The sequence below is a fragment of the Trachypithecus francoisi genome, unplaced genomic scaffold (genome assembly GCF_009764315.1).
Source record: "Trachypithecus francoisi isolate TF-2019V2 unplaced genomic scaffold, Tfra_2.0 Lachesis_group5, whole genome shotgun sequence".
Lineage (NCBI taxonomy): Eukaryota > Metazoa > Chordata > Mammalia > Primates > Cercopithecidae > Trachypithecus > Trachypithecus francoisi.
This window is the reverse complement of record NW_022681470.1, coordinates 81983982-82011654: the sequence shown is the minus strand read 5'-3', so window position 1 is coordinate 82011654 and position 27673 is coordinate 81983982. Positions and strand designations below refer to the sequence as shown.

The following is a 27673-nucleotide window of genomic DNA, read 5'->3' as shown; positions in this document are numbered from 1 at the left end:
CACTGCAGTCTGAACCTCCTGGACTCAAGTGACCCTCCCACCTCCCCCTCCCCCTCCTGAGCAGCTGGGACTACAGGTATGCACCACCATGCCTGGCTAATTTTATTTTATTTTTATTTATTTATTTTTTGTAGAGATGGGGGTCTCACTATGTTACCCACACTGATCACAACCTCCTGGGCTCAAGCAATCCTCCTGACTCCCAAAGTGCTGGGATTACAGGCAAGAGCCACTGCACCCAGCCCTTCCTGGTTGTTAGCACATGACAAATACTGTGCACCAAAGCAACATAGGTCTTTCCCTAAGTTCTGGTTTATAAATGTACTTAGTAGTCTCCACTTAGGACAAAGAAATTTGAACAAAGCTTGAACCATCTATGTGTGAATTTGTAGAGTGAACAAATGGCTGAACTCTGGAAAAGAATAACATCACTTTAAGAAAAAAGTTTTCCCCTTATAGAAGTGCCACATGTTTATGGTATCAATGAGATACCAGGAGCTAAGATACTCTGCCCAATGACAGAATGAAAATAATCCATTCACTACAGCTTTTTACATCCACGCGTGTCAGGAATGTTGCCATAAGAATGTTATGTAACAAATCATTCCAAAATACAGTGCCTTAAAACAATAACCATTTATACTTGCTCACACATCTAAAGGATGGTTGGCAGTCACTGGCTCTAGCAGGCTTGGCATTGAGGTACAGGTGGGCTCAGGTAGGTTCCCCATGCCTCTCATCCTCCTTGAACTAGTGGATTGGTCTTGCCAATGACAGAATTTCAGAAGGGAGAACAGAAATATCCAATGACTCTCACAGCCTTGACACACACTCCCACGCCTGCCTACGTTGCAGTGGACAAATCCTGTCACCTGACAGAGCCAAGTATCAGTGGGGAGAGGAAATACACTCGGCTTATAGGAGGAAGAACAGCAAAATCATAATGCAAAGGTCACGGAGACCAGGCTCAGTTGCTTCAGGGACCTGTGACCTGTGCAGCTGCACAAGGCCCTGCGCTGGGAAGAGCCCCACCTTTGGTTGAATGTTGGGCATCAGTTTCCGACATGGAGCCTCACATTGCCATTTTTCACGAGGCCCTGCCAATTATGTAGACAGTCCTGGAGAGAGGGGAGGGTAAGGAAGCATTAATAATAATGCAATCTCCTCATTTAACAAGACTGACTTTTCACTGTGAAAGTGTCATATCCACTCCCCATCTCCTCCAACCCCTGCTTTCAGAACCACATCACGGAATTTCTGCAGTGGGTTCAGGCTGCCACTGGCAGCCTCACTTCACATCATAACTCCTCTGTAAGACAGAGCTGTGGCTCTGGGAAGCTTTAACAAGGAACAGAAACAGGTGCCCATTAGTGGGAACACCTATGGTCATATCACCACTGCATTTCCAATACTAAACCTGGAGCACCTGTCCCTTCCCACCAGGCTCCCCAGTGAACTCAACGGCCCACTCACCCCCAAATCCTACCCACATACCCTTCTCCTCCATGTGGTGATGAGAATGCCCAATGAGAGAATGAAAATAATCCCCGCACTACAGCTTTTTACATCCACAAATGTCAGGGAAAACCTGCAGTGGGAACAGACAAATTCTTGGGGAAACTGGGACATGAACTGGAGAATCACAGAATTGTCAAGCCAGAAGGGACATCCCAAACTATACAACTAAATGCCCCTGTCATTGGGCAGGCTCAGTCTAACTCAAAATCATCTCAGGCACAAACTTGTCTAATTTGATCTAAGGGCCTGGGTGCGGTTGCTCACTCCTGTAATCCCAGCACTTTGGGAGGCCGAGGTGGGTGGATTACCTGAGGTCAGGAGTTTGAGACCAGCCTGGCCAACATAGTGTAACCTCATCCCTACTAAAAATACAAAAATCAGCCGGGCGTGGTGGCACATGGCTGTAGTCCCAGGTATTCAGGAGGCCGAGGCAGGAGAATCACATGAACCTGGGAGGCAGAGGTTGCAGTGAACCGAGATCGTGCCACTGTACTTAACCTGGACGACAAAGTGAGACTCTGTCTCAAAAAATGAAAAATAAAAATAAAAAAACGTAACTTGGTCTAAGGGATGTGAACATTTCACAACCAGTTCCAAAGTCTGATGACTACCACTGATGAAGCATGTTTCTCCTTATTCTCATACCAATCATTTGGGCTCACATTTAAGATAATCTCCTCGAACCACTCGCTAAACTTGCAGATGCAATAGGAGTCAGCCTCCTCCTCATGAGAATCCTTTATATGCCCGAAAGCAGCAATCACACCAACCTCTGCCTTCCAGGATGCTTCCTGCTCCCAAACCTGCACTTTGTAGGGGCCCCACAGAACTTATGATGTGCTCTGGTGGGGAGAGTTGCTCAAGAGGCAAGTGGCTCTTGCCACAAGAAAAATGAATCATGAGCACAAGTCAACACAAGAATCCTGCAGTTCAGACAATTACCCAAAGAACACATTTTCTGATAATTATGGAGCTAAAAATGGATCCACTTTGAAAATCCCTTCCTTTCTCCCAAGAAAGCTGAGGAGGTGGTTTAACAACAATCAGCTGCTGAGATGCATCACATTCTAGGGTGTTTAGGAGGCTAGTTCCAAGAAATTCTTGGAAGGTGCAGTTCCCAGAAGGTGGTGCTGCTAAGTAGACCCATTAACCCTCCCCGCCATCCCCAACACACGCTCACAGCTTGGGAATCAGAACTCAGAAGCCCATTTGAAATGAGAGAGACAGGAGGGAGGAGGCCTAGGCCGGCCCACCTTGTGATGCTGCTCAAACACCAAATGGCACTTACCTAAGAAAACGGGAGGGGATGCTAAGAGGGTGTGCAACCAGCCAAGGATTATCTCGGCTGGCCAAGTGTGTGCTTAGTGATGTTATAAAGGGTTTTAGGTAGAATCTAAGGGTCAGGATGATAATAATAACATTTAATATGCATTGTACACTTATGAGCCAGATGTACCATATTATCTCATGTAATTCTCACACACCTGTATGAGTATGGTCCTGTTATTTTCACCCCTAGTTTACAGTCACACTGAGGCACACACTGTGAGTTACAAGGACAATAAGGAGAGAGGCAGGATTTGGAAGCAGTAGACGTTTGCGCACTTCACCAAAACCTTCCAAATATAAAGGTCCCAGAATTGGCTGAGAGCAGATATTAGGATGGTTGAAATACAGACTACAAGGGGCAGAGGGTATAAGCATTATGGAAGAAAATCACACAGAAGACACTGTCGGTCGGAGATCTTCTGTGTCAGTAATGAATGTAATGTTGAGTTAATTTCAATTTTTAAATACAAATCTTTTTTTTTTTTTTTTTTTTTGAGAGACAGTCTCACTGTTGTTGCCCAGGCTGGAGTGCAATGGCGCCATCTCGGCTCACTGCAACCTCCACCTCCTGGGTTCAAGCAATTCTCCTGCTTAGCCTCCCGAGTAGCTGGGATTACAGGCGCACAACACCATGTCCAGCTAATTTGTGGGGGTTTCACCATGTTGGCCAGGCTGGTCACTGACCTCAGGTGATCTGCCCACCTCGGCCTCCCAAAGTGCTGGGATTACAGGTGTGAGCCGCCATGCCTGGCCTATAAATCTTACATAAGGAATAAATGTAGTAAAATATGTAAATTTTGTACTATGTCATGGACAGTACTGAAATGAAGAAATGGAAAGATTATTGACTAAGCCAGTGTTTCCAAGAAGAAGGATTTAGATGACAGAAGTGCCAGAAAGTTGGCATTCATTCACTTACTTAGTAAATACTCGCTAAGCACCTTCAATGGGCTATGCGTTGCTCTACATTCTATGTCACAACCTATGATGGTGAATGAAACAAAATTGCTGACCATCCAGAACTGGCATTCCAGTGAGAGAAGACAGACCTGCATGCCTAGGACCTAAATGCCTTTGGGAGAATAGTGTTACCAACTTAAGCTAAATAACACATGAGCTACAGCCAGACCTCAAGGGCCAGACAGACAGAAGCACCTATAATTTGAAACTACATTCAGAAAGAAATTATGTTGAAATGATCCTCATTAAATTAATAAAACAAAATTGCTCGACTTTTAACAAAAGCATAAGCTTTAAACAGAAGCATGACTAAGCATTAACCAGCTTGCCCTGCAGCCCACCTCCTTATAGCCGCATACTGCTTGAAAGTCCCATTGCCTCTGTCACAAGGTCCTAACATCTATACACAACATCTTTAACATTCAAAAACCTCAAGTTTCCCATTTGAGATATTTTCTAGATCCTGATTCCATCGGGCCCACTGACACCAGCCATCTGTGGACTCCCTCCAAGGAACTGACTTAGGACAAGAATGAAGTTTCTCCTTTCTTGTGATTTCATCTCCCATGCCCTAATCAATCAGCAACCCCCTGTTCTTCAGCCCACTACCCACCAAAATTCCCTCTAAAACCCCAGCCCAAAACTTCTGGAGGAGGGGGATTTGAGACTCCCTGGTGCCTCATTTGGCTGCCATACAATTATTAGGCTCTTTCTCTGCTGCAACTCCCATCATCTCAGTGTATTGGTCTGTTACTGTGCAAGGGTGCAAAGCTGGTGGTCCTGGTATGAAGCTGGTGGTCCTGTAACAATGACGACATCACTGAAAACAACCTCAGGTATCCAGGGCACACAGAAGAACTAACAACCAGTTGTTAAAAGTAGATGTGCTTAGGGCAAGAGGACTGGAGGAGGAGGGAGATTCCACAAAGAAAGCAAGCAAGCTGGGCTGGGCATGGTGGCTCATCCCTGTAATTCGTCATTTCGAGAGGCCAAGATGGGAGGATCACTTGAAGCCAGGAGTTTGAGACCAGCCTGGACAACAAAGGAAGAACCAATCTCTACAAAAAATAAAAAAGTCAGCCAGGCATGGTGGTGCATGCCTGCAGTTCCAGCTACTCAGGAGGCCACGGTGGGAAAGTCACTTGAGCCCAGGAATTCAAGGCTACAGTGAGTTATGATTGCAACCCTGTGCTCCAGCCTGGGTGGCAGAGCAAGACCCTGTCTCAAATAAATAAATAAAGTTGTAGGTGCACGGCTTATTTCTGCGTTGAGTTAGTGCAGAGGTACTGGCCACTCCAGTGCCACTCCCCTTGGGAGCAAGAAAACTGTCAGGCTGCAGAAGGTGTGATCACGCAGTCACAACACCTAAAGTCTTGAAGTCACTGTCTCATGTCCTCTGATGTCTACCTTTTCTCCCTGGTATTTTCCATGACCATGAACAACAACTGCACTTGACCTCCCAGAAGCTGCAGCAGAGGCAGCGGCATGGGAGAAAGGAGCATGTACAAACGAAAGGGGCAAAAGGCAGGAAAAGGTAGAGTACAGAGTTTCTTGGAGTAAAATGCCTCAGTTTATTGTTTAAAGAAACTTATGCAAACAATATGCAAATTTGCAAAATGTAACACTAATTCTTGCATAGTGTGCTTACTTTCATACTCTTGGCTCTGACCTTTAAAAGGTCCAGGGCTGCAAGTCTGTGGGCCACAGGACCTTGGCCATTGCCTGCTACCTGGCCGGAGTCAGTGGTTAAGCAGTATAAAAGAATAAGCAAGGCTGAAAGGTGATGGATATGGAACATTGTTCTGTCAGAGAATACAGGATAATATATTCAGGATGGGAGAAAAAGGGGCCACTTGGAGTCTGAAAGGCAAAACTTTGATTTTGTCTTGATCCATTCTATGTCACTTAGCTGTCAAGTCTTAAAGAACAAACCAGAGACTATAGAAGTGCTGGCTGGAGCAGGATATGGGTATCCAAGATATTATCTGGAAAAATAATTTTTAAATTTATGAATTGATATTGTTATTTTCCTAATCATTCTTTATTCCTTGGATCACAAATATTTTCATATATAGGTTTTATCCAAGCATATTTCCCTGCTGTATCATACAAGATATGGGATTCTAATGCACTGACTCTCTTAGAAGATACTAAAGGACAAGTAATTAGTTAGAAAAATAATTGGCTGTTTCTTTAAGCTCTCTCTCAATGAAAAGTATCATTACTAAAATACAGAAAAAAACCTTTAAAACCTTGCAAAGTATTTTCCCCTTCTATCAACATTGGCATAACATTTTATTTCTGTCCTATTCATATAAGGCTCAAAAACTCCTTTTGGGCTGACAGGTGGCTTTCTTATGGCCTATAGTTCATCCACTCTGTACAGAGGTTAGGGATGTCCTTTGGTTATTTTACCGGCAAGTTGCCATTCTCCATATTTTGCTGCAAAAAGCACACACTTTCCTGGGAAAGAGACACAGGGGCCTCCAGCTATGGCACAGAGCTATGCTAAATACCAAGCTTGAACTATGTGTGCCCACATGTGCTTCCTGAATGAGTCTGGGGAAGCTGTAATGTACTACTCATCCATTCAGAGCAACTCTCTGAATGATGTGACTCTGCCTTTAATAACACCCCCTCATCCCACCAATTCAGCATTCCCAGTGATGCTGACAATCAAATTGCAAAGCTGAGTGACAGGCTGCAACCTCAAAGGAAACCCAGCATCCCAAGGTCGGCAGCGAGTGTTCCTGAGCCCAGCCCCAGACAGGAACAAAAGCTCTGTGGTAATAGCAGCTGGAAATGCCATCCATCATCATGCAAAGATAAAGAGCTTCCAACTCCAATCAGAGGGCACTCGCAAATACCCAGTGCTGTCCTGACACTTTGATTGATGGCCACCTCCTTTAATTAGCTCCTCTTGTCTCTGGGGGTTTCCAAAGAACTGATCACTTGCTCCCACCTCCCCCTTTCCCTGCCACCATTTGCCTTCCTGGTGGACAGGACTGGAGCAGGCACTGAGCCTCACCAGCCTCTTTCACTGTGTGCCTACCCACCACCATGTGATCCTCTATCCTCCAGCATGAAGCTGCCACACTGACCTTTCGCAGAAGGAAGCAGATGCGCTCGATGTTCCTCAGCCGTTCCCTCTATCAGGATGCACAAGAAAGAAACGAGAGGGGAGGTTAGGGATTCTGCTAAAACAGCATGAGAAGGCCCTGTAATCAGCCCCAAAAGCGGAGGCAGAACCCATCAGAGAGCCCTCATGGGCACATGGCCAGCATGCTCCCACCCAATGGCTTTTTCTAAGAGTTTCTGACTTTCTTCCCTGTACCTTGTCATGGTCATTTGCTCTTAACAGAACTCTCCCAGCAAACAGCATGGGCTCACCTTCCCTCTCAGTCCAGCATGGATTTCTGTTCTTCTATCTACAAAGTCTCTCTCAGCCTCCATGTACACATAAGGTGGTCAAACTGCCAAATGGTACCTCGTGCTCACGGAACATCCTAAAGCGTGCAGCCAGCCCTCCCAGGAGGCCTTCCCACTTGGGTCTCGAAGAGCGTATGTGCCCTCATTAGTATCTAAGGTAGACAAGTTATCTGCCTGCTGGTTTCATTTTTCTAAAGTGAGTCTACTTGGCAGAAGCAATCTCCCTACTAAATTAGACACCAGTGATGCCCCCAGGCTAAGGCTTTTTAAGAAGTTCCAGTCTATCAAGGCCTGGCTCACTGCCAAGGGAAGATGAGATGATGGCCCGTGGCTGGGCAGGTGATGATGTCCACATCATGCACTAAATGCCATTGCCTCCCTTTTCCTTCAATGACTTTAACAATTTCCAAAGCCACACTGAACACAGCTGTGGCGTCTCCCGGTGCTTCATTACTGAGGCAATTTGGTTGCCATAGATGGAACGGTAATGAGATTCCTCATGGATCTGGAAAGGACAGGTGGCTGGGACACTTCATTTCCCTAATTAAATCATAAATACAGTAAATATAGTGATTCCTGTGCATCCTATAAGCCCAGAGGAAGGAGCCCACATCTGGACAAATTAGTGTCCACATGGCTAGAAAGACACACTGAATCCTCCTCACACGTGTGCACATGCAAGCACGCATACTTATGTGCACATACGCACAAAACGGAATGCTACAAGACACACACTAGCTCCTTTTCCAGCAAGCCAGAGCCACTAAAGGACAACATCTACCATTACTTTAAAGTAATCAATGCCCTGCTGGTAAAAGGAAGGGAAAACATGAGAAACGAGGAGGAAAACAGAGCATTCCTCCTCCTTTCCATCCCATAGGGCCCAACAATATTGGGAGCTTCAGGGCATCTTAAATCCAAATGGGCCTCATGCCCTCATTGAGAGACGTATCATATGGATCAGTAATTATTTGTGACACACAAGTCCTTCCAGGGCTGGAGTCACCAATCAGTGAAGTAGCTTTTTTAAACCACCTGAGTCTGAAATGCTGCTTTGGGGACTCTATAGAGGTCTAAGAGCTCACAGAAGAGTTAAAAGAGGCATCTGAAGCATTTAACTTCCTGCCAGGGAGTAACAGCATAAGAACTGGGAAAATGTGTCGAGCAGTCTTCCATTTAGGGTTTTTATTTGTTTTTGTTTTTGTTTTCAATCCGAGACAAGAGTTTTCCCCATGGGGCACCTAGAGTCTTTATTCTGTTCATGAACTTCATAGGGCCCAGGCTCCTTAATTAATCAGTTAACTAATTAGAAATGTGCCTTTAATAATAGGAGAAAAAAAAGTGAATTGAGATTTAACTTCTACGCCACCACTTCAATATTCACCCACTGTTTAATCGACAAATAGCTATGGAGCACCTACTATGTGCAAATTCTATTCCTGCGCTGGCCTTTCACAGAAGCTCCCTGGAGAGCTTATACTAGTCCTGATTTTCTTTATTCTGTCTAAATTTCCTTATTCTTTGCCATGGTGAGATGGAAAGGGTTCCACAAAAATATTCTGTGGTTTCACCAATCACCTGCAAGCCAGCATGGAATCTGCATGATGGAACTGAGTGGCAGGACAAATTCCTTCCCTAGCATTTGCCCTGGAATCAGACAAGAAAGCTTTGGGTGTTCTGAGTGAGCTGCCTACCAATTTGAGCCCAAACAATGAGAAGGAAGGAAAGTAGGCTCTTGTCTTCCCTGGCATTCCTAAATGAAGGTCTCTCAGACTTAGACTTGCTCACTGCACCTGGTAGATACTGACAGACCAGGCATGTAATGTCGGTGCCAAACAAAAACATCCAGAAAGACATGAGACCCAGAGTGAAACCTTTCAGGCCTGGCAGATCCAAATTATCCCAGATGCATGGTGAGGCTGGTAGATGGAAACAAATGGATTTTAATAGTTATAAGTTCATGAAATACAGTAAGTTTTAAAGTGGATCTTGCAGGTTCTTTAAACTTGCATCAAAATTTGCTTTGAAAGAGTTCGGCTCTATTTCATGGAATCAAAAAATTTGACGCCAAAGCGGGCCTCAGATATTATAAAATCAGGTCTCTTAAAAGAGGCAACACAGGGTAGATGGTAGGATGGTAGACTTTGGAGACAGGTAAGCCTGGGTTCAAGTCCTAGCTCCAGCACTCATGACCTATAAATCCCTGTACAAAAGAGTCCATTTAGTGCTTTATAAATTGGGTTAATGATGTTTGTCTCGCAGCATTACTGTGAGGATTACAGATTATGTATATAAAGTTCCTAGCACATAGTAAAAACTCAAAATACAACGACAAATCCAGTAATAACTCTCTACTTTATAGAAGGGGACACTGAATCCTGGTTCTTCCATATGGTATTTTGGTACCTCCCTAAAAGCATATCCTTCTTTATGGGGCTTGCAGCCGAGGATAAGAGACCTCTTTGTCCCTGCTGAATGACGCCATAAACATTCCAGGCTAAGATGGTATCATGCTAGCAGAGCCTGTTGTTCTCTCTACAACTTCTGGCTGAAAAGGTCAACAAAGCTACTCCAAGAGGCAAAAAGTTGCCTTAGTGCTGGAAACCATGGCCTGGAAGGAACTTCAACTAAACAGAGGACCAGTGAATTTGGATTGAGAAACACACTTGAATGAACTGTGTGCACCACCCTTTGAACTCAGAAGAGCAGGTCTGGAGTAATTTGGAAAAGGCTCTGTCCACATACAGGGTTGGTCCCTGGCTCTGGGACATGGACTGCACTGACCAGGGAAAGAAACAGCCAAAACACCCATTCCCACCCAGCATCCATGCAGAAGCTCCCAGTCAGAGGCACAGCCAGGGCACAGGGGAAGGGCAGCATGTCTGCCAAGCCAGACAAGCAGGAAGACGCCAGGAACCACACATGCTGGGGCAGGTGGCCTTTCACAACTCGAACCCAGACCAGGACACTCAGACTGCACCAAATTCTCCAGGCAGAGGTGAGCAGACCTCAGACCCACAGAACCACCTGAGATGAATGCTTTCTGGGTGATGGATATGGTGCTAGGGACTTTGTGCATTAACCCACCCTCCACATCTCCATCTGAGAAACCTGGTGCCCAAGTGGAGAGTGCAGCACGGACATCCACTCATGGTGCTCACGTGCCTGCAAGCATGTTGGCCAACATGGAGCCTCTGTCCTTGTTTAAGGATGAGCAACCAAAACACATGAGCACCAGGCTTTGAGGACTCAAGGGCCACAGCACAGTAGACTATTCCCCTGGGTTATGGAGACAGTCACACCTGATTTGCAACATATCTCAAGACCTCAGCACACTTCAAGAACGAGAAGGCTCCTCCACAACCTTGAGCCAGGTAGAGAGGCACCGTGAGGGCGAGCATGTTCTTTACACATTCAAATCATTCACATTCTCACCCTCCTTCCTAGGCCCTGGGTAGCCTGGGGTGACAGCACCTTCCTCTCACCAGCACCCGCTACTTACCGCATGAACAGGGTTGCACTGGTCTATGGGGCTCTTAAAATCCGTCCTTAACTCATCAAAGGCAATTATCTGAAACAGAATACAGAGATTTGAGGTGTTAGTGCACACCTGAGTCAACACACCATGTCCAAAGCTTCTGTGGATTTGCTTCCAAATAATACAAGATAAAGGAAGAGGCTGTAGATGGCATGAGATTGGCCAGCAGCTGGTCACTGTTGAAGCTGGCAATAAGCACATGGGGTTGCTTACATTCTTCTGTCTACTGTGTACGCTTAAAATTTTCCCCAGTAAGTTTTTTTTAAGTATTCTGTACTTTATAAAGATGTAGAGAAACTCTACTGTGCTGAGGGCAGGTTGGGATTTAGAAAAAAGCACAAAAAATTTAAAACTTCAAACCACTACTTTTAGCTCCCTTCCTTCCAGGAAGGGGCTATTTATTTTTTATTTGTGTGTATTTGGGCAGAAAAGGTGATTGGAAGTGAAACAGACAGAAGTTAGGTGAGAGGTAAAAGAGAAAAACAAGGCAGTAGAGTTGAAAGTAATAGAAATAACCAAATCTCTAGAAGTCCACAAGCCTGGATGGTTGGCTCCTGGGCAGTCAGCATTTCAAAGCACAGGCCTTTGGACTCCGGTCCTACAGTTCATTTTGGACGAAGACTCAGAACTCCCCAGAGAACAACAGTTTCCTGATATGCCTGGAGGAAAGAATGCTGGAGAGGACCTTCTCCAGTCACAGAATGAGGCATGGCCCCCCACGGAAGTACCTAACTGACAGGTGAAGGTTTGCAAGCCCACATCCTCACCACAGCTCCCTTGTCTGCTACAGAAGGAATAAATAATAGAATACGGTGGGATTTGGCCAGGGGAGTGTCCTTTCTTGGGGTGTAGAAGACTTGGGTGCTCCCAATAAAATCTCTCCTTTTGAAAATAAACAGACATGGCCGCCTGTAATCCCAGCACTTTCAGAGGCCGAGGCAGGCAGATCACCTGAAGTCAGGAATTTTAGACCAGCCTGGCCAACAAACACTGTCTCTACTAAAAATACAAAAATTAACTGGGTGTAGTGGCATGCACCCGTAATCTCAGCTACTTGGGAGGCTGAGGCAGGAGGAAAAAAATAAAATAAAATAAAATAAACAGACATAACCAACTCCCCAGGAAGGCACATCCCAGGGGTCCCTGAACACTTGGCAGAATTGCTGAAGCAAGGAACCAGCTTCCCACCCCCATATGTCCCCAATCCAGCAACATAGGGCTGAGAGTAAGCACTAAGTAAGAGAAAACAACTTCCCTCTACAAAGCAAGTAGAATTTTAAAGCAGTCATATGTCATCCTGATTTCAATCCTCCTACAGAATTTGAAGAAAATTCCAGTATAACTTGTATTAAACCAACACATTTCTATATCATCCCTTGCCAGATAATTATCCAGCCTGTACTTAAACGCTTCAGGAACAAGAAACTCACCACTTACTGAGGATGCTCATTCCATTTCTGGCTACCTCTAATTAATCATTGCTTTCCTTATTAAACTAATATATGACTCCCTGAAGCCTCCACCCATAGCCTAAGCCAGGGTCAGCAAACTACAGCCTGAAGGCCAAATCCAGCCTGCTACCCATTTTTGTTCAACTTGTGAGTTAAGAATGTTTTTTTTTTTGTTTTTTAGTTTTCATTCTTGTTTTTGTTTGAGACAGAATCTCACTCTGTCAGCCAGGCTGGAATGCAGTGGTACGATCTCGGCTCACTGTAACCTTCATCTCCCAGGCTCAAGCAATTCTCCTGCCTCAGCCTCCCGAGTAGCTGGGTACAGGCGTGTGCCACCATGCCTGGCTAATTTTTGTATTTTCAGTGGAGATGGGGTTTCACGTTTTTAACATTTTTTAAAAATAATTGAAAGAAACCAAAAGGAGAATATTTTGTGGCATGTGAAGCTTATAATAAAATTCAAATTTCAGTATCCATAAAGGTTTACCGGATTATAGTAGCATTTATTCTTTTATCTATACTGCTTTTGCGCAACAGGAGGGTTGAGTAGTAGTTACAGGCTGTAAGGCTCACAAAACCCAAAATATTTACTCTTTTGCCTTTTATAGAAAAGATCTGCTGACCCCAGCCTATTCTTTCATTTGCCCTCTAGAGCTATCCTCTCCAATATGGTAGCCTCTAGCCACATGTAGCTTATTAAAGCTTAAAATTTTTAATTAATGAAAATTAAATTAAAAATTCAGTTCATAGATACATTTTAGTTGTTCAACAACCCTGTCTATCTAGTAGCTATTACACGGCACAGATATAAAACATCCCCATCACACAGAAAGTGCTATCAGACAGCACTGCTTTAGAGGCACATAGGATGGTCAAATAGCTCCTCCACAAAGAACCCCTTTAAGTATTGTCAGCTACAGGGACCCCAGCAAATCTTTCTTCTTCAAGCTAAATCTCTCCAACCATTGTTTACACAAACTACCACTAAGTTGCCTCATCATCCTGATTGTCCACCACGGATGTTTCAGGTTGTAAATGTCCATTCTAAAGTGTGACAGTCAGTACTAAACACTAGATTCAAGGTGACGGTGGCAGGCACGGACAGTAGAGATGTCACTCACCTCCTCTGTTCTATAGTCTATGCTTCTTTTAATCCAGCCTGATGTCATTAGTTTTTTGTGGCCATATCACTTTCCTGGCTTTTTACTGAATTTGCATTACCTAAAAGCCCCAGGTCTTTTTCATGTGCTTCAGTTAAACTCAGTCCACCTCATTTTGCACAAGCATTGTTGGATTTGGAAGCCTAAGAGCAGGAACTAATCTTTATCCTGATTAATTCCTCCCTATTCAATCTGGTCTACTGGTCTGATCTTTTGAGACATGACCTATCTCCCAACTATTATAACAGTATCGTCAATACCCACATCCACATTCACCCTGATATAAATGTAAACCGAGCAGGACCAAGGCCAGAGCTCTGAGCTCACCATTCCTAGCTCCTGTGAGGCTGACATCGGTTTTCCTGGCACCTATTATCTATCCAGTTATAAAGACGGTTCACTGTATTTTGATCCAGTCACTGAAAGCAAGTATCTGGATAGCTGCAGAACTCCACAACTGTTAGTGCTCCACATATAGGGCACCCATGGAGGAACGGGAGCCAAGCCCCCACATTGTGAACAATCCTCATCCTCAGTCTTGCTCTAGGGCCCATGTCCCTGTCTGAGTGCAGGGAGGTGGGTCTAGACTGAATAGAGCAAAGGTAGCTGGAGCTTGAAGCAGGAGAGAGGAGCCAATGGGGATCTGGGGCTGTTCAGCCAGGCTGAGAGCCGGCGACCCCTACCTCGGCCCACCTCAGCGCCTCACCTGCAGGATGGTGCAGAGGAAGGAGGCCTGAAGTGTGGCTTATGCCTTTGAGCTCCATGAGATCAGAGGTCCTTCATGGGTGCTTTCTGATGATGTGATGACAATGCACCCATGAGGACAAGGCTTTCAGACTCCCTGCCCCCAATATCTACTTGCCAGTGTATCTATCCATTCACCTAACATTCAGCCAGCATCCTTTATATACAGGCAATGGGCTAACCACTGGAGACACAAAAATCAACAAGATCAGTGCCTGTCTTCACCAAGTTCCTAGTCTGGAGGAGGAGACCCCCATGTAGACATGCCACTGTGCTACAGTGTGATAAGGGCTATCAAGATGATTGTAGTAACAACTCTCATGTATAGCCTGCTCACCATGTCACCTGCTGGGCTATACGCTGCACATGCTTTTTATCATTTAATCCTTTGACCACCCAAAGGATTAAATGGGACCAATAATAGTACATACCTCACTATTACTGGTCCCATTTCAGAGAAGAAGAAACTGAGGCCCAAAGTAGTTAAGTTACTCGCCCAAGATCACTCTTTGGTGCCAGGATCCAAACCAAGGCCTAACACTAAAACCTGAGGGTTACCATTACATTATTCTTTCTCCAAGTACCTACAGAGAAAAGTAAACAAGGAGTCAGAAGACAGGCAGAAGAATGAACAGCTGTCCCCATGGAACCAAAGCAAAGCTTCCCTGAGGAAGCAGGGGTTAGGCTACCCCCCACTTAGTACTAATTCATAAACAGATTCCCAGTCTCAGCCTCCTGACCTGTCTAAGGATGGAAGCTACGGGCCCTACAGTGCAGTATCATCCTTTGCATGTGGCAGACTTCTGTCTAGAGCTAAGCCTTAGCATCAGCAATGGACTGCAAGTATGATAAGCACAATGATGTAAGGATGGGCAGATGAATGGTCGGAACAGTTTAATTCAGCTGAATGCACAGACCAGCCTCTGTGTGTGTCCTACGAGGCTCCATTGCACCCTTCAGCCCAGCAACTGACAGTACAGGTTTTTTTTTTTTTTTTTTTTTTAATTTATAAAGAAAAGAGGTTTAATTGGCTCACAGTTCCACAGGCTGCACAGGAAGCATGACTGGGAAGGCCTCAGGAAACTTTCAGTCCTGGCGGAAAGGGAAGCAGGCATATCTTACATGGCCAGAGCAGGAGGAAGAGAGAGAAAGGGGGAGGTGCTACACACTTTTAAACAACCAGATCTTATGAGAACTCACTCCCTATCAGGAGAACAGCAAGGGGGAAATCCACCCTCTTGATTCAGTCACCTCCTACTAGGCTCCTCCTGGGGGATTACATTGGGGATTACAATTCCACGAGATTTGGGTGGGGACACAAATCCAAACCATATCTTGCACAAACTTAGAGATTTACTTGAAACAACAAATAGTTTTTTTCTTGTAGTTCCAGTGACACAAGAATTTCAAGTGGCTTGTCTGGGTGGTTCTGGTTCAGGGTTTCTTATTAAATCACCGTAAAGATGTCAGCCAGGGCTGCCATCATTTTACCATTGAGTGGGGTTGATGTATCTGTTTCCAAGAGGGCTCACTCACAACCTTGTTTGCTGGAGGCCTCGGTTCCATGCCAAGTGGACTCCTCCATAGGGCTACTTGAGCATTCCTTTTTTTTTTTCTTCTTTTTTTTTTTTTTAATTATACTTTAAGTTCTAGGGTACATGTGCATAACGTGCAGGTTTGTTACATATGTATACTTGTGCCATGTTGGTGTGCTGCACCCATCAACTCGTCAGCACCCATCAATTCGTCATTTATATCAGGTATAACTCCCAATGCAATCCCTCCCCCAACCCAAGATAGGCCCCAATGTGTGATGTTCCCCTTCCCGAGTTCAAGTGATCTCATTGTTCAGTTCCCACCTATGAGTGAGAACATGCGGTGTTTGGTTTTCTGTTCTTGTGATAGTTTGCTAAGAATGATGGTTTCCAGCTGCATCCATGTCCCTACAAAGGACGCAAACTCATCCTTTTTTATGGCTGCATAATATTCCATGGTATATATGTGCCACATTTTCTTAATCCAGTCTGTCACAGATGGACATTTGGGTTGATTCCAAGTCTTTGCTATTATGAATAGTGCCACAATAAACATATGTGTGCATGTGTCTTTATAGCAGCATGATTTATAATCCTTTGGGTATATACCCAGTAGTGGGATGGCTGGGTCATATGGTACATCTAGTTCTAGCTCCTTGAGGAATCGCCATACTGTTTTCCATAATGGTTGAACTAGTTTACAATCCCACCAACAGTGTAAAAGTGTTCCTATTTCTCCACATCCTCTCCAGCACCTGTTGTTTCCTGACTTTTTAATGATTGCCATTCTAACTGGTGTGAGATGGTATCTCATTGTGGTTTTGCTTTGCATTTCTCTGATGGTGAGTGATGATGAGCATTTTTTCATGTGTCTGTTGGCTGTATGAATGTCTTCTTTTGAGAAATGTCTGTTCATATCCTTTCCCCACTTTTTGATGGGGTTGTTTGCTTTTTTCCTGTAATTTCTATGAGTTCCTTGTAGATTCTGGATATTAGCCCTTTGTCAGATGAGTAGATTGCAAAATTTTCTCCCATTCTGTAGGTTGCCTGTTCACTCTGATGGTAGTTTCTTTTGCTGTGCAGAAGCTCTTTAGTTTAATCATATCCCATTTGTCAATTTTGGCTTTTGCTGCCGTTGCTTTTGGTGTGTTAGACATGAAGTCCTTGCCCATGCCTATGTCCTGAATGGTACTACCTAGGTTTTCTTCTAGGGATTTTATTGTATTAGGTCTAACATTTAAGTCTCTAATCCATCTTGAATTAATTTTCATATAAGGAGTAAGGAAAGGATCCAGTTTCAGCTTTCTACTTATGGCTAGCCAATTTTCCCAGCACAATTATTAAATAGGGAGTCCTTTCCCCATTTCTTGTTTCTCTCAGGGTTGTCAAAGATCAGATGGCTGTAGATGTGTGGTATTATTTCTGAGGACTCTGTTCTGTTCCATTGGTCTATATCTCTGTTTTGGTCCCAGTACCATGCTGTTTTGGTTACTGTAGCCTTGTAGTATAGTTTGAAGTCAGGTAGCGTGATGCCTCCAGCTTTGTCCTTTTGACTTAGGATTGTCTTGGCAATGCGGGCTCTTTTTTGGTTCCATATGAACTTTAAAGCCGTTTTTTCCAATTCTGTGAAGAAGCTCATTGGTAGCTTGATGGGGATGGCATTGAATCTATAAATAACCTTGGGCAGTGTGGCCATTTTCATGATATTGATTCTTCCTATCCATGAGCATGGTATGTTCTTCCATTTGTTTGTGTCCTCTTTGATTTCACTGAGCAGTGGTTTGTAGTTCTCCTTGAAGAGGTCCTTTACATCCCTTGTAAGTTGGATTCCGAGGTATTTGATTCTCTTTGAAGCAATTGTGAATGGAAGTTCATTCATGATTTGGCTCTCTGTTTGTCTGTTACTGGTGTATAAGAATGCTTGTGATTTTGCACATTTATTTTGTATCCTGAGACTTTGCTGAAGTTGCTTATCAGCTTAAGGAGATTTTGGGCTGAGACAATGGGGTTTTCTAATATACAATCATGTCATCTGCAAACAGGGACAATTTGACTTCTTCTTTTCCTAACTGGATACCTTGATTTCTTTCTCTTGCCTGATTGCCCTAGCCAGAACTTCCAACACTATGTTGAATAGGAGTGGTGAGAGAAGGCATCCCTGTCTTGGGCCAGTTTTCAAAGGGAATTTTTCCAGTTTTTGCCCATTCAGTATGATATTGGCTGTGGGTTTGTCATAAATAGCTCTTATTATTTTGAGGTACGTTCCATCAATACCGAATTTATTGAGCGTTTTTAGCATGAAGGGCTGTTGAATTTTGTCAAAAGCCTTTTCTGCATCTATTGAGATAAACATGTGGTTCTTGTCTTTGGTTCTGTTTATATGCTGGATTACATTTATTGATTTGCGAATGTTGAACCAGCCTTGCATCCCAGGGATGAAGCCCACTTGATCATGGTGGATAAGCTTTTTGATGTGCTGCTGAATCCGGTTTGCCAGTATTTTATTGAGGATTTTTGCATCGATGTTCATCAGGGATATTGGTCTAAAATTCTCTTTTTTGTTGTGTCTCTGCCAGGCTTTGGTATCAGGATGATGTTGGCCTCATAAAATGAGTTAGGAAGGATTCCTCTTTTTCAATTGATTGGAATAGTTTCAGAAGGAATGGTACCAGCTCCTCTTGTACCACTGGTAGAATTCAGCTGTGAATCCATCTGGTCCTGGACTTTTTTTGGTTGGTAGGCTATTAATTACTGCCTCAATTTCAGAGCCTGCTATTGGTCTATTCAGGGATTCAACTTCTTCCTGGTTTAGTCTTGGAAGAGTGTAAGTGTCAGGAAATTATCCATTTCTTCTAGATTTTCTAGTTGATTTGCGTAGAGGTGTGTTATAGTATTCTCTGATGGTAGTTTGTATTTCTGTGGGGTCGGTGGTGATATCCCCTTTATCATTTTTTATTGCGTCTATTTGATTCTTCTCTCTTTTCTTCTTTATTAGTCTTGCTAGCAGTCTGTCAATTTTGTTGATTTTTTCAAAAAACCAACTCCTGGATTCATTGATTTTTGGAGGGTTTTTGTGTCTCTATCTCCTTCAGTTCTGCTCTGATCTTAGTTATTTCTTGCCTTCTGCTAGCTTTTGAATGTGTTGCTCTTGCTTCTCCAGTTCTTTTAATTGTGATGTTAGAGTGTCAATTTTAGATCTTTCCAGCTTTCTCTTGTGGGCATTTAGTGCTATAAATTCCCTCTACACACTGCTTTAAATGTGTCCCAGAGATTCTGGTATGTTGTATCTTTGTTCTCACTGGTTTCAAAGAATATCTTTATTTCTGCCTTCATTTCGTTATGTACCCAGTAGTCATTCAGGAGCAGGTTGTTCAGTTTCCATGTAGTTGAGCGGTTTTGATTGAGTTTCTTAGTCCTGAGTTCTAGTTTGATTCACTGTGGTCTGAGAGACAGTTTTATAATTCTGTTCTTTTACATTTGCTGAGGAGTGCTTTACTTCCAATTATGTGGTCAATTTTGGAGTAAGTGCGATGTGGTGCTGAGAAGAATGTATATTCTGTTGATTTGGGGTGGAGAGAGTCTATAGATGTCTATTAGGTCCGCTTGTGCAGAGATGAGTTCAATTCCTGGATATCCTTGTTAACTTTCTGTCTCGTTGATCTGTCTAATGTTGACAGTGGAGTGTTGAAGTCTCCCATTATTATTGTATGGGAGTCTAAGTCTCTTTGTAAGTCTCGAAGGACTTGCTTTATGAATTTGGGTGCTCCTGTATTGGGTGCATATATATTTAGGAGAGTTAGCTCTTCCTGTTGAATTGATCCCTTACCATTATGTAATGGCCTTCTTTGTCTCTTTTGATCTTTGATAGTTTAAAGTCAATTTTATCAGAGACTAGGATTGCAACCCCTGCTTTTTTTTTTCTCCATTTGCTTGGTAGATCTTCCTCCATCCCTTTATTTTGAGCCTATGTATGTCTCTGCATGTGAGATGGGTCTCCTGAATACAGCAGACTGATGGGTCTTGACTCTTTATCCAGTTGCCAGTCTGTGTCTTTTAATTGGAGCATTTAGCCCATTACATTTAAGGTTCATATTGTTATGTGTGAACTTGATCCTGTCATTATGATATTAACTGGTTATTTTGCTCGTTAGTTGATACAGTTTCTTCCTAGCCTCGATGGTCTTTACATTTTGGCATGTTTGTGCAATGGCTGGTACCGGTTGTTCCTTTCCATGTTAGGGCTTCCTTCAGGGTCTCTTGTAAGGCAGGCCTGGTGGTGACAAAATCTCTAAGCATTTGCTTATCTGTAAAGGATTTTATTTCTCCTTCACTGATGAAACTTAGTTTGGCTGGATATGAAATTCTGGGTTGAAAATTCTTTTCTTTAAGAACGTTGAATATTGGCCCCCACTCTTTCTGGCTTGTAGAGTTTCTGCCGAGAGATCTGCTGTTAGTCTGATGGGCTTCCCTTTGTGGGTAACCCGACCTTTCTCTCTGGCTGCCCTTAAGATTTTTTTCCTTCATTTCAACTTTGGTGAATCTGGCAATTATGTGTCTTGGAGTTGCTCTTCTGGAGGAGTATCTTTGTGGCGTTCTCTGTATTTCCTGAATTTGAATGAATGTTGGCCTGCCCTACTAGGTTGGGGAAGTTCTCCTGGATGATATTCTGAACAGTGTTTTCCAACTTGGTTCCATTTTCCCCCTCACTTTCAGGCACCCCAATCAGACGTAGATTTGGTCTTTTTACATAATCCCATACTTCTTGCAGGCTTTGTTCATTTCTTTTTCTTCTTTTTCTTTTGGTTTCTCTTCTCGCTTCATTTCATTCATTTGATCCTCAATCGCTGATACTCTTTCTTCCAGTTGATCGAGTCAGTTACTGAAGCTTGTGGATTTGTCACGTATTTCTCGTGTCATGGTTTTCATCTCTGTCATTTCATTTATGACCTTCTCTGCATTAATTATTCTAGCTATCAATTCTTCCACTCTTTTTTCAAGATTTTTAGTTTCTTTGCGCTGGGTACGTAATTCCTCCTTTAGCTCTGAGAAGTTTGATGGACTGAAGCCTTCTTCTCTCATCTCGTCAAAGTCATTCTCTGACCAGCTTTGATCCGTTGCTGGCGATCAGCTGCACTCCTTTGCAGGGGGAGATGCGCTCTTATTTTTTGAATGTCCAGCTTTTCTGCCCTGCTTCTTCCCCATCTTTGTGGTTTTATCTGCCTCTGGTCTTTGATGATGGTGACGTACTGATGGGGTTTTGGTATAGGTGTTCTTCCTTTTTGATAGTTTTCCTTCTAATAGTCAGGACCCTCAGCTGTAGGTCTGTTGGAGATTGCTTGAGGTCTGCAGACCCTGTTTGCCTGGGTATCAGCAGCAGAGGTTGCAGAAGATAGAATATTGCTGAACAGCGAGTGTAGCTGTCTGATTCTTACTTTGGAAGCTTCCTCTCAGGGGTGTACTCCACCCTGTGAGGTGTGGGGTGTCAGACTGCCCCTAGTGGGGGATGTCTCCCAGTTAGGCTACTCAGGGGTCAGGGACCCACTTGAGCAGGCAGTCTGTCCGTTCTCAGATCTCAACCTCCGTATTAGGAGATCCACTGCTCTCTGCAAAGCTGTCAGACAGAGTCGTTCGGGTCTGCACAGGCCTCTGCTGATTTCCCTGTTGTTTTTTAGCTGTGCCCTGTCCCCAGAGGTGGAGTCTACAGAGACAGGCAGGTTTCCTTGAGCTGCTGTGAGCTCCACCCAGTTTGAGCTTCCCAGCGGCTTTGTTTACCTACTTAAGCCTCAGCAATGGCGGGCGCCCCTCCCCCAGCCTCGCTGCTGCCTTGCGGTTAGATCATAGACTGCTGTGCTAGCAATGGGGGAGGCTCCGTGGGCGTGGGACCCTCCCGGCCAGGCGTGGGTATAATCTCCTGGTGTGCCCGTTTGCTTAAAGCGCAGTATTGGGGTGGGAATTACCTGATTTTCCAGGTGTTGTGTGTCTCAGTTCGCCTGGCTATGAAAAGGGATTCCCTTCCCCCTTGTGCTTCCCAGGTGAGGCAATGCCTCGCCCTGCTTCAGCTCTCGCTGGTCAGGCTGCAGCAGCTGACCAGCACCGATTGTCCGGCACTCCCTAGTGAGATGACCCCAGTACCTCAGTTGAAAATGCAGAAATCACCGGTCTTCTGTGTCACTCGCGCCGGGAGTTGGAGACTGGAGCTGTTCCTATTCAGCCATCTTGACAGTACAGGTTTAACTGCTCAACTGTAGGTGAACTTTAACTGCTAAACCAACGATAAGATCATTTCATATCTCACCCCTGTTTTAGAAATCATTTTTACATTTAATGCAGTAAAATTCACTCTTTTTGGTGAAAAGTTCTGTGAATTTCGACAAATGCCGTTATGCGATCACCTCCAAAATCAAGACACAGAACAGTTCTATCACCCCCAAAATTCCCTCCTGCAACACCCCCCCCCGCCATGTCTCACCCCTGTCCCCCTGCCCAGCAACCACTAATCTGTTCTCCATCCCTCTAGTTTTGCCTTCTCCAGAAAGTCACGTAAATGGAATCATGCAGCATGTAGGCTTCTGAGTCTGCTTTCTTTTGTAAGCATATGTAAATACATATGTTTACATATGTTTTAACAGTTTAAGCCACATGTTGCCTATATCAATGGTTTATTCCTTTTTACTGCCGAGTAGTATTTCATTGTATAAACCAACTACGGTTTATTTATGTACCTGTTAAAGGACCTTAGGGTTGTTTCCAGATTTTGACAATTATGAATAAAGCTTCTATAAACATCTACACAAGGGCTTTTATCTTATGTTTATAAGTCTTCGATTTCCTTGGACAAATAAGAAGGGGATTGCTGGTCCATGTGGTAAGTGTCAATTTAATTTCTGAGAAACTGACAAAACTGTTTTCCAAAGTGGCTGCACTAGTTTGCATTCCCACGAGCAACATGAGTGTTCCAATTACTCCACACCCTAGCCAGAACTCAGTACTGTCAGTTTAGTTTTTGGGTTTCTTTTGGCCTGGTTTTGGTTTTGAGTCATTTCAGTAGGTGTGTCGAGGCATCGCTGCAGCTGTAATTTGCATTCCTCCAGTGACTAATGATGCTGAGCATTTTTCATGGACTTAGCTGTCATCTGCACATCTTTTTTGATGAAATGTGTGTCCAAATCATTTCCTCTTTTAAAACAAAAATAGCTGGTTATTTTGTTATTGATGATCTTTGAGCATTCTTTATATATTTTGGATACGAGTCCCTTGTCAAATATGTAATTTGCAAATATTGTCTTCTATGCTGTGACTTGTCATTTCATTTTTGACAGTACGCTTCTCAGAGCAAAAGTTTTTCATTTTAACACGGTTTATCCCATTTATCAGGTTTTCTTTTATGGATCATATTTTGGTATTCAACCTATGAACTCTTTGGATCTAAGAACTTCTAAGATCACAGAGGTTTTCACTTAAATTTTTTTCTAAAACTTGAGTTTTCTCTGTAGGAAGGTTTAAACTACAAATTCAACTTATTTAATAGATTTAGGACTATTCCAGTTATCTATTTCCTATGACATGAGCTTTGATAGTTTGTGATTTCAAGGAATTGGCCCATTTCATCAAAGTTGTCAAATCTGCAGACTTATATTCAGAGCCACCCCATTTTTGTATTTCACCCTCCCTCATCAGGCATCTCCCCTGCTTTTTTTCTCACCAGTCTTTTGAGATGGAGGTTTAAGTGATCACAGAAAATGTAAGAAAAGTTGGCAGCAAAGCAGTGGAAACAAAGCAAGAGCTATCATTCTTCCCCAAGCCACATAACTGAGGTCCTTGAAAGCCAGATTGCCTCTACGCTGCCTGGGGCCGGGCCCTGCCTGAAAAAGTGGGGCAAGGGTGAGGCTCTGGGGTAGAAAATTGGACGTCTTGCAGGAGATGCAGCACCAGAGGGAAAGAGAAGGATCTAGTTATATCAGTAAGATAATGCAATATACATGGGCAAACATCAGAACTTAGTGGAGTACTAGCTTGGACGGAGGCTTCGGGAGAGGCAGAGCCGGAGGAAACCACCAAGAAGTCCAGAAAGGAGGGCAGCTACAAACAGAGAACACGCTAGAAGTGAAGCTGTTTCTATGAACACTGAACCCTATCCCTACCACCACTAGGCATAGGCAAGTTCAGCCCAAAAGGCGCTGCCCCAACCTTCCACCCTATTGCCCCTCCCTATTCCCCCAACCACAGGACCATGAAGCAACGATCCATGGAAGCTCACTGTCCAGAGCCTCACCAAGGACTACAGCAAGGTCAGTCCTGCTTGGGCCTGCCCTAAGTCTAGACCACCGGGATTCCATGTAGCCTGAACACCAGCAGGGAAGCAGGGTGGACCCATCTCAAGAGGTGGGAAACTATAGAAACACTCCATAAAGCATCTCATGCTTCCTTCTTTGGGTCCACAGAATTTATAACCAGGAGATTAAAAGTTATCTCACTTGTCTGAAATCATTATTTTGCTAAAAATAACCATGCTGTACTATGGCCTGGGAAAAAAAAACCTTCCTGGAAGATGAAGAAATGATTGAAATGTCAACATGTATTAGCTAATGAGTCCGCAGGGCTGCCCCCTCAGAGCTTAGCATTAGGAGAGGCTGGTTTTCTCTAGGACTTTCTCTTCCCTGCATTTGCTCCTCTTATTTCTGAAAGTTCTTAAATGGTTGAGACCTCACTACCTTGCATGTGTACTACATTATCGTATTAACATAACTTGATCTGCATAAGAACTCTGTGAACTGGATAGGAATCTCCCCCTAGCATACAGTCCAGCAGACCGAGACCCAGTCACAGTGTTTGAAAGATGTACTTTATCTTGCGTGATGAGTGAGGGACAACCCACATTGGACCCAGGTCTCCCGAGTCTTTGACTGGTTAGTGTTCCATCCAGCATGCTGTGTTGTCCCTCTGTGACTTGAACGGGTAAAAACAAAGTGTTGGGTTACTGAAGAGGCCCAAAAAATATTGACTAGATACCCACGATGTACCTGGCACCATCTCTGCCTCTCTAGTACAGGACTGAGAAAGAAGAGAAGGTCCCTGACATCACAGAAGTTAAAATCAAGGGTAAGGGCAGAAGAGATAATTAACAAATAGATAAGAAAAGCATCAGAAAATGACAGACTGTGTGAAGAAAATGAAACAGCTGATAGGAAGAAACAGAATTGGCAGTAGAGAGGGAAGTGATCAAGGAAGGCTCTCTGACGAGGTATCTTTTAAGCTGAGAGGACTGAATGACCAGTAGCCAAATATGGAAAGGTCCGGGAAGAAATTTCCAGAGACGGAAATTATGCTGCAGATGCCAGAAGCAGGAAATAAGCTTGGCAGGTGTGAGGCACGGAAAGGCCTTCACGGGGGAAGCCAGAAAGTGAGACAGACAGCAGAGGGAGGGGAGGTCGAGGCTCAGGGCTGGTCAGGATCCCGCCTGTGTGGGATTCATCCAACTGCAGCTCCCCAAAACACATGGTGTGGCATGAAGCCATTTAGCCCATCTACTCTATCGGTGATGTGGCCCTTATGTGACTTGCAGGACTGTGTTTGCTGCTTGTGGTCTCTCACTCTAACAAAAGGAGTTGCATGGATGTAACCAAGGGGGCCACTGCTGATACAGGTTGATCAGTGTGAAACCAGTGTCAGTCGGGCAGACTGAGGAACAGGTGCTGGCCTGGCAGTTTTCAAGTCCATTCTGAGCAGTAGCAAATTCACCCAAATGAAAACTCAGGCCGGGCGCGGTGGCTCAAGCCTGTAATCCCAGCACTTTGGGAGGCCGAGACGGGTGGATCACGAGGTCAGGAGATCGAGACCATCCTGGCTAACACAGTGAAACCCCGTCTCTACTAAAAATACAAAAAAACTAGCCGGGCGAGGTGGCGGGCGCCTGTAGTCCCAGCTTCTCGGGAGGCTGAGGCAGGAGAATGGCGCGAACCCGGGAGGCGGAGCTTGCAGTGAGCTGAGATCCGGCCACTGCACTCCAGTCCGGGCGACAGAGCGAGACTCCGCCTCAAAAAAAAAAAAAGAAAAAAAAAAAAAAAGAAAACTCAATGTTCAGGGGCAATAAAGAGATCATGAATCCTAGCAAGTCATACCCAGGGACACGGAGGACAGATTTGGGTTAACCCATCTGAGAGAGCATCTGGGCACTGGGAAAAGCTGCACAGTTTTCTAATGAATGGGCACATGCCCCAAACCTTCCAGAAACTCTGACTACATGCCCAACTGTGAATAGGGACAGCTCCCTCACCCAGTTCTGTGTTCACACTCCTATTTGCATTAGGGACACTTTGAACAGACCTTTCTCTCTTGATTTCTCCATGTTGTGTGTTGAATAGTGACCCCCAAAATTCACATCCACCTGGAACCTCAGAAGGTGACCTTATTTAGAAATAGGGTCTTTGCAGGTGTAATTAGAAAAGATGATGTCATCTTTATGAGATAGAAAAAAAGTCACACAGTGAAGACCATGTGAAAACAGAGGCTGCAATTGGAGGGACACAGCTATCAGCCGAGGAACATCAAGGGCTGTCAGGAGCCACCATTAGCTGGGAAGAGGTGAGTAAGGATTCTTCCTTAGAACCTTTGGAGGGAACATGGCCCATCTGTCTTCAGACTTCTAGCCTTCAGAACTTTGAGAGAATAAATTCCTATGGTTTTAAGCCACCCCCTGGGTGGTAATTTGTTAAGGCTGCCCTAGGAAACAAATACATTCCATTTGCAAAATACCTGAAACTATTTCTGCTGTCATCTGAGATCCGGAAGGAAGGAATGGTACCAGCTCCTCCTTGGAAACCATCATTCTCAGCAAACTTTCACAAGAACAGAAAACCAAACACCGCATGTTCTCACTTATAGGTGGGAATTGAACAATGAGATCACTTGGACATGGGAAGGGGAACATCACACACCGGGGCCTATTATGGGGAGGGGGAAGAGGGGAGGGATGGCACTGGGAGTTATAACTGATGTAAATGACGAGTTGATAGGTGCTGACGAGTTGATGGGTGCAGCACATCAGTATACATATGTAACAAACCTGCACGTTGTGCACATGTACCCTAGGACTTAAAGTATAATAAGTATAATAAGCTGCCTTACAATAAGTTGGGAAAAGTGTGTGACCCAGCCTCCTCCACTTAAGGATGAGGAGCCTCAGGACCAGAGAAGAAGGGGACCTGTCCTGGCACTCTCACCCTCAGAGCCTGCACAAGGTAGCTTATCATTGTCTCAAGAGCAGTGTCCACCCTCATCATGAGTGGGGACTGTCTGTGCTGTGGGCTACCCATAACAGGCTCCACAAAAGGATGGGGCTAGGCCAATTCCAAAGCTGAGCCTTAAGGATAAAGAGCCCCTTAGACTCTGTAGGAGGAAAGCCACTGGTCAGGAAAATGAGACCCAGCCCTTCTGCCGCCACGCCCTCCATGCCTGGGCAGCAGCCCCGAGTGTCCAGATCTTCCTGTGCCACCATCTTCTAAGTCCTTGCATAGCTACATCCCTTCCTCATGCCATCACAAAAATGGACTGCCCCTGACTCCACATCTCTCTCTCCTTAACAGGTGCTGCCTCCTTTACAGTGAAGAGTCCTGGATCTGAAGGAGGTCTCACTTGCATCCTGACCCTGCCAGTTCCCAGCTCTGTGACCTGGAGCTTGTCACTTCACTCCTCCAGGCCATGGCTTCCATATCCATAAGATGAGAATAATCTCTACCTCAACTGGTTGCTATCAGTTCAAAATGGGGTGATACAGACTACAGCAACAGGATAGACAGAAATAAAGGCTGTTGGATGCTGGGGTGGGGCAGTGGGGCGGAATGCCATTGTGTAAAAGGCACAACAGTGTCATTGTTACGCATACCAAGAGAGTCGGCATGTCTCCGTTAAAATCCAAATTCTACCTCATTTGTTTGTGTGACTATGGGCAAAGTGTTTAACCCCTCCAAGCCTTGGTGTCCTCAAGTATAAAGAGGAGACAGTGGTAGTTCC

At 44.4% G+C, this 27673-nt stretch overlaps 1 protein-coding gene across 1 annotated transcript in view; it reads right to left on the bottom strand.

Annotated features, from left to right (window-relative positions):
* LOC117075314 (protein cornichon homolog 3) overlaps nucleotides 1-24612 on the bottom strand; it is an 85450-nt gene extending 60838 nt beyond the window's left edge. Inside the window, exons 1-3 of the mRNA XM_033197574.1 lie at nucleotides 24512-24612; nucleotides 10739-10807; nucleotides 6909-6956 (exon numbers count right to left, since the gene is read on the bottom strand). Of these exons, the coding sequence (XP_033053465.1) occupies nucleotides 6909-6956; nucleotides 10739-10807; nucleotides 24512-24541 (147 nt within the window). The 5' untranslated portion in view covers nucleotides 24542-24612. The remainder of the gene's footprint in view (nucleotides 1-6908; nucleotides 6957-10738; nucleotides 10808-24511) is intronic.
* Between the last annotated feature and the right edge of the window lie 3061 nt (nucleotides 24613-27673).